Raw genomic sequence first — 7,647 nt, 5'->3', positions numbered from 1 at the left:
ACACTCTCGGCTCGTCTGCATTGTCCGCGGAAAATTCAATTTACTAATGGGCTCTTGGGAACGGTAGGAGCTTTCATGCCGATGTGGAATTAACAATGCCAGCGAGCCCACGGTTTGGCGTGCTGGTATGACGACATTCCTTGCTTAGCAGGAGAACCCACATCCGACTAAATTATTCAAAAGTCAATCTTCATTCTGATTGGTCGTCGGCTCCGGCAGGTAGATCGTCTGCTCAAATACGTGTATGGCGAATGCGCTTGTTCGTAGTGGCAGCGACTTTTTGATCACTTTACCCTAGGTGTTTGCTACGGCCACAGGTGTGGAGGAAGCGAAAGACAAGTCTTTCTGAGGAACTTAATGTGAGGTGTGGCAAAATTGGAGAAAATATTACTTCCAACGGAGTGGAACAGATTGGTCTGGTTCCTTTAGAACCAAAAAAGACCAAGATGCCCTTCGGAAATTTTGAAAACCTGAAAGGAAAGGTCCTACAACCCCCAAAGGATGCGGCCCATTTGGCGAAAATGTCCTTTCAGAGGTAAGTCAAGACGATGTAATGGTTAGGGAACTTGGCGACCTGAAGTCTAAAACTTTCAAAGTGAATAAAAAAGTTTGCGAGATTTGGACAGCTGATACTGGGAGCGTTCACAGTTTACCCAATTTAATTACGATAAAGTGATTGTTAACTGTGTGAATAACACAACTGCTAATGTCATAAAATATGCCATCTTGTGGTTTAGAATCAGATAATATTCATCAAACTCTAACTTAACGGTTGACAAGACACAACGGTCCCACAACTGGCCAACACCCATTGGTGATACAACATGATATTTTGACCAAATCGTGTTGCTCATTTGTGAAGATGATTATTAACTGTGCAACGTATAGAATAGGACATTAAGTGTACATGCAACATGTTGTTTTATGTGTGCATAACCATGTTAATGTTTAGTATGGTGTTTGAGCACACACATGTGCCCTTTCAATCCTGCCGGAACTAGACATTCCGCTTTGATACCAGGTGGTATTCACAATTTAAAGACTGCTTTCTAACCAGTTCAGTTTGTGTGCTTTTCACAGTCGACTCATCCCTGCTATTGTAGCTACAAGATGCCGCATTGACGTGTAATTCAAAACCTCAGACTCCAATCTACTCCATGTACATGTATGCTAGCAGGTCCCTTGAGAGATTGAATACATAGACGGTATCTCTGCTCTACTTTATCTGCAAATGTTACATATTCACGCAGCTCATAATGGCTTTGAAATGCATTATGGAAATGATGTTGCACAACTTAATGGTAAACACCAAGCATACAAGAAGGATAATTACATTTTATTTCTTTTGTTAATCTTAGATTATTTCAAACCAAGAATTTATTATCCATGTTTTATGCCAAAAGTAACCCAATGCTCTATGTAATTTACACGTTTAAGATAAAATAATCCTTTAAAGACATTTAATAGAACTATAGCTTTCAGGCATCACTGTAAGGCCGGCGCTAGTATTGCGAGACGTGGTCAGTTGTAGTAACGTATGATAAAGCCTGACACGATCAGATGAAAAGGTTTCTACCTACTTACACTCAGATGAAATGCCAGAACCTGATAATACCATGCCTATTGCCATGGTAACTGTGCTATATAAGCCAAACTTTCCGAACCTATTAAATATGAAGCAGAAACGCATACGTTGTAATATACACGAGAGATTGGAGCTGTATATAGGTGGCGCTTAGATTGTATTTTTGTATAATATTATTCAAAATATGTTTACAAATGTCAAATGTGATTTGCAAAGACACACAAAAAGACACAATGTGATGTATAATGTTAAAAACGTGATCCAAAAGGCGCTCGGTTTCTTCTTCCACGTTCTTGCTACATTTGACGCACGTATGATCGAGAATGATGGCCGTATGTAAATTGTTCTGGGAAATAGATGACTATGAAATTATCATCTTTCCAGGCATGGAAACCAGATGTGAACTGAGCACCAGAGAGACGTTTCAATTTCATCGGCAGTTTAATTTCACGACTCATTCACCACGCCAATATAGAAAGTCATTCATTCCCCGATATAGTAACAACTGCTAATTCAGAGAAACACATGTCTGTGCACTATCTTTCCCTAAATCTGTTGTAATAGTGCATGTGTGTGTAAAGTACATGGAATTCTGTCATTTTCTAAAACATCTGATCATTCCTATCTTAAATTATACAACGTCAACGCCTGAGGATAATCAGTCTCGATTATCCGCCGGAATACATTCCATAGAATGGTCAAAATTATATGAATGAATCACTGAAAATCAGTGATGACACCAGGTGTTTGCTGAAAGGGTAATCCCGCGGCTTTTGCATGTAATGTTATGGTTTGGATTCTTATGGAAACACAATCAACAAAATACGACGTACCAATACTATTACAAATATAACAGCAGCTATGTCCACACAAATCATCTACAGCAACAGTTACAATTTAAATTGTATGATGTGTTTGTACGAGAGCAACAAATACAAAATCATTACGCTTCCTGTTACAAGCTTCTGACCTATGCATATACTATGTAACTATCTATCTATGGATGCAACATAAAATATTAAAGTTGAAGCCAATTTTGATTGATCTTCATTAAATGAACGCCCTACCCCGACCTGTATATGCGGGAATATGACGAAGTAACCATGGTTTCATTTTCTCATGGGAAAACGTTTGTTCCATGACAATGGAGCGACCGTGAAGCGGCTTTCATATGTAAACCCTATACAGCACTGGGAGAAAAATATAGTCGCGCAGCGTTTAGATAATAAGGACGCCTGGAACGCTCTTGCAGTGATGAATAATATATCATGATCTCAACCTTCACCATGTAGTTTATGTTCTATTCCAAAGTACAGGTATATTAAAGAGAGTTCAAAATGTCATCTTCGTTCCCGAATATATGCTGTTTCATATAAGATACTGGATAAATGTGACAGGAAAACACAGTTATGAAATCTCGTGACGTCACTGTTAAACCATGTGACGTCAGATACAACTCCGCGATTATATGTCAACTTGCCTGCTGTTAATATACGAATTATACATTTTTTTTCAGGATAAAGATGAACAGAATGTATACCTAATTTGAAAAATAAAAAATAAACAATATGAACTGTTTTAGAGATTGCAAACAGATAAATATTCAAATCACAGTGTCCTGCGCGTCATACTCGCATAAGCACGACCATTTACATTTCATCCAACATAGTAGTCGTCTCATTACTTATGTCATTGTGGTTGTCCTGTAACCCAAATGTGGAATATCTGAAGGGTCAATAACCATGAGGTAGAAGTATTCAATCATTAGCAGAGGCATTCAACCTTGTCTCAATAGTCACGTTAATTTCACCACTCTTGTAACGGTTAACATGTTCTCATAAAGTCATGATCTAATACTCTGTTGGACCATGTTGTAATTATACATTGTTTGCGTGTGTACTTTGTAAGTCCCTAGGGTTAAGTTATCTGTGGCAGCGAGGTCATGTCACTGCTTTAAAAAATAAAAGCTCTTTTGACTTGCTGAAACTGACGCGAACGGCATGAACTATCTAATCCCCTATTGGGCCATTCTGTATAAAGTTGGCATGATTAGTTTACGTGTTCATAGGGTTAAGTTATCGATGCTACTGAGATCATTTCACTGTTCCTAAAATGTTAAAACAATAACTTGTTGAAACTCACGCAAACGACCGGATCATACAAAACCATAATAAATTGATCACTCTATCCTTTCGGGGACATGTCGGCATGTGATCTGATGTTTTGCATCTCTCTGTGCATAGTTTGGATCTGTGTAACCGAAATTCCGAGTTATGTTCCTCGAACTGCCATCATCATATCAGTATCCTTGTCTTTCTTCACACATAGTAATATAACAACCACCATATTAACCACCACCACCACCACACCACCCCCCCCCCCCCCCCCCCCCCCCTCCCCCCAGAAAACATCTAAATAAAAGTAAGGAATACCTGTCAAAAGCAGAGTCGATTGTACGATTCCGACTATATCATAAGCATGTGTTTATAAATCACTATAAGAAAAAGTGACGATACCAGGTGTTCGCGAAATGGTGAGCGTATCCCACCCCTTTTCAAGAATTAAGCCATTTCTATTCAGTGGCAATTCATCATGTTATGTTATGTATTTAAATATAACATTTAAGGACACAATTATAGTGGCATAAAAAAAAGTTCTAAACATGTTCGTACGTAAAACTTCAGGAAAGGAATAATGTCGGAATCGGTTGCTAATCACCTGTAAACCATAGCTTTTTACTTTCCCGTATTAATGCTATATATGTCAGAATTATACTGATGGCAAACATGCCATTCTCGATCTTAACCATGTTTAAGCAAAACACACAGTTATGTTCCTTGATAATGGTAAAAAATATGCATATGGGTTAAAGTCCCCATCTTTAACAATTACCCCCAACACTTAACATTTGTGCAAGACAACAACATGTTATTTGCCAGGAAATATGACAGTATTATCATACCTTCATTTGTCTCTGGCTATGTCTTGCTTATTTCTGACAAAGGAAGATCTGTAAATTACGCTTCGATTGACAGGGAAAAATGTATTTTTCAAGGCATATGAGCTGGCACTAAGTGGCAGTACTTGGGTTGTGTGTCATTATATAATGAATACAGTAACGCCCCGGGCAAATCACTTATCGTATTGTGGCTTTTAGAAAACGTTGTTATAGAGACGGACTTTATTTTGGACAACGTTATGACCACAAGGGCCTCTATAGGGGACCTTGAGGACATCGGGAATAGAGGGACCTGCTTTGACCAGCTGTTGCTTGCAATTTAATGGTCAGTTACAGAGATCAGCCAGACAAGTAAGAAATCCCAAGCACGGCACTATAATTGGCAGTACCCATTGAAGAAATGTCAGACCCACGATGGTCTAAATGTCGATCTGAATAACTGTTTCTGTCATGAGGGTTCACCTTGCATAAAAAATACTTTATACCGTGTCGTGAATCAAATGAGCAGAATATACACTTGCCTGGACTTCCACTGTTTCTTATTCGGGATTCCTTGTTGGGGGCACGGGGGGCCCAGTCGTCTAAGGCGCCGCGATTCGCTGTGCAGAGATGCGTACCCTGGACAAGCCAGAAACCTATGATTGTGGGTTCGAATCCCGGTTCACCCCGAATATGTTTCTAGGTTTGTCAGCACCATACCCGTGCTCGTGGGTTTCACCGAAGTGGTAAACGTCTGAGACCTGCATCACTTCGGGCTTTCCTCCCACATTAAGCTGACACGCCGTGATATAAGTGGAATAATGTTTAAAGCGCCGTTAAACTCAACTCACTCACTCACTCACTCACTCACTCTATTCCTTGTTGATTAATGACACTGCTATGGTCCACCTCTCAAAGGGTTACTAGGTAAATAATATCCATGTCATTGCTACTGTTTATTACGCTCCCTATAATTATGTTGTGTATAGTATTACTCACTTGTCTTTTGTTGTGCTGTAGAAACTCTATGAAATCAAGTTGATGTTATATTAGAATTTCTTCAATGTGTTACTCCAATGGACCTGTACGCAAATGAATCAAAATCAACTAAAGCATAGTATAGTATCATACACGATTAATACGATCTCATTTTTAAGGTGTGTTTCATTTCCTCTAACAATGTTTGAAATCAAAATTTAATTTTTCCGGAAAGATTGATTAGGATGGTATTTATTAAATCCAGTAGATGTGTTAATTGGTAATTACAATTATTATTAAATTAATACAGTAACCACACATAAAAGGTACATTGCCTTATAAAGAGTGTACATGCTGCGAGTGTACATGCTGCGACAGGAAACCAGTTCTAAAACTTCTTAGATTTAACTCATCCATGAATTTTTAAAATGTTTCCATGGAAACCGGGGAAACCGTCAGCCGAAGCTTCTAATAGAATTATGGTCTGACGATTGTGCATATAGCTAGAGAAAACAATGAACGACAGGAAGACCTGGGAATTGTAGTCACACGGCACGCCCGCCTGGAAAGAAACATTCTTTGCTGCGTAGAACGTATCATAAATTATGGGTGTATTTTGATCTATGGACCATATGTTTTGTCTTAACTGAGGCCAAGGTATCCCAAAGTCAGGCAATGACAAATACAAGTAATCAAAGGATGATTTTCTGTTCACATTTAGTCTGTCCACATCAATAATACTGTTGAATTTGCTCGATCAAGCCAAGTATTCTATTATAGATGTATAACCAACCTTGACCTTCAGACAGGAAGTTAAACGTCAGTCTCGATTTGATATTTTCAATTTCCGTTTATGAGGACATAACACAAGAACACCTGCCCTTTTATCAGCATTAACGTCGATTCAACTAGCAATAGCAGAGAATATTTACATACCGCAGAAGCAAGTCGTTCCTAGTTTTGGTTCAGTAGCGGCTATATTTGACGGATAAATATCCTTCTATTTCAATACTCAATAAGTTCAATGCGGTCATGTTTGTTCTTCTGGTACACTGACATGATCTCATGGCGCTTTCAAAAACCACGCACGGTTCTTTGTGTGGGAAACGGTGTAAGTTTACAGTAACCATGACAAAATACCCGGCATGCATTGTGCAGAAAGCAGGTATAAATTCAGAACGTTGAATGATGAACGTGGTATTAATTATTTGTTTCAAATCCAAAATCAATAATCATAATGTCTTTTTCTACGTGTTATCAAAATGTTTGTCGCCTCCAGTTCAGACGGATATATTACAAGTCAAATCCCTTGGGACATTGTTCCGTCAAAGTTAAATGCATTTGCTTCGTATTCACGGAAGCATTTCAAAATTTCTTCATTATGGTTTTCACACTTCACACTAAAGGTTACGTTTCAGTCAGTTCGGATATACTATTTGTTACTCTCAATAACCAAAGTTCATGCACTAGCGGTTGATGTGAATGAATTGACAATCTCAGCAAGATAATGCAAGGACGTCAATAAACAAATACTATTTTGCTATCAGGTAAGTCCTAATCTTTTAGCCTCTGCATGAAATTATCGATATAATATATAAAGCCATTAGCTCCATGGAAGGCTTTTACGTTGGAAGGAAATGAAAGTTTATAGTAAATTAAACACAGACAGTAGATGTTAGCGGCATCGATGAAACATTGATTGCCGTGTTGTATTTGAGTTCATGTTTTTGTTAATGCACGAATCGTATGAAGATCACAAAGAGTAGCTCTCTGATGCTCCCATGTTGCTGCATTTCAGCTTAAGCATGGTTAATTTGTTTTTTTTGTCGCAACGCCGATGAATACTGGTTATTCAGCTTTTGCAAGAAACAAAACACTGTTTAGTGCTCTATCTTTCACAAACCACACCTACCATTGTATGTGTTGCTTTTGAACGCCATAGACATTGGGAAAGCTAAAGATTTCTTGTACAATCACAACAAATCATTTCGATATAAAATAGGTACTATGTTCAGTTAAAATAAGTTGTCTGGCCTACATTAATATTTGTTTTAGAGCAAACACCTTTATATGTTAACCCTAAATGTTCAAAGTCAAGCTGTAAAAGATGTTTTGTTTCCTATTTAACGTCGCACTCAGCAACATT

General features: G+C 38.3%; 1 protein-coding gene across 1 annotated transcript in view; it reads left to right on the top strand.

The window, feature by feature from the left end:
* The first annotated feature begins 202 nt into the window (after window positions 1-202).
* The window catches only part of LOC124135443 (vesicular glutamate transporter 2-like), a 71,776-nt gene continuing 64,331 nt past the window's right edge, over window positions 203-7,647 (top strand). Inside the window, exon 1 of the mRNA XM_046500772.2 lies at window positions 203-535. Coding sequence (XP_046356728.2) covers window positions 447-535 — 89 coding nt within the window. The 5' untranslated portion in view covers window positions 203-446. The remainder of the gene's footprint in view (window positions 536-7,647) is intronic.

Source organism: Haliotis rufescens, unplaced genomic scaffold, assembly GCF_023055435.1.
Source record: "Haliotis rufescens isolate VD_foot unplaced genomic scaffold, xgHalRufe1.0.p SCAF_6, whole genome shotgun sequence".
In the NCBI taxonomy this organism is placed as follows: Eukaryota; Metazoa; Mollusca; class Gastropoda; order Lepetellida; family Haliotidae; genus Haliotis; species Haliotis rufescens.
The sequence above is the reverse complement of the archived record's forward strand: the minus strand, read 5'-3'. Positions and strand labels throughout refer to the sequence as shown.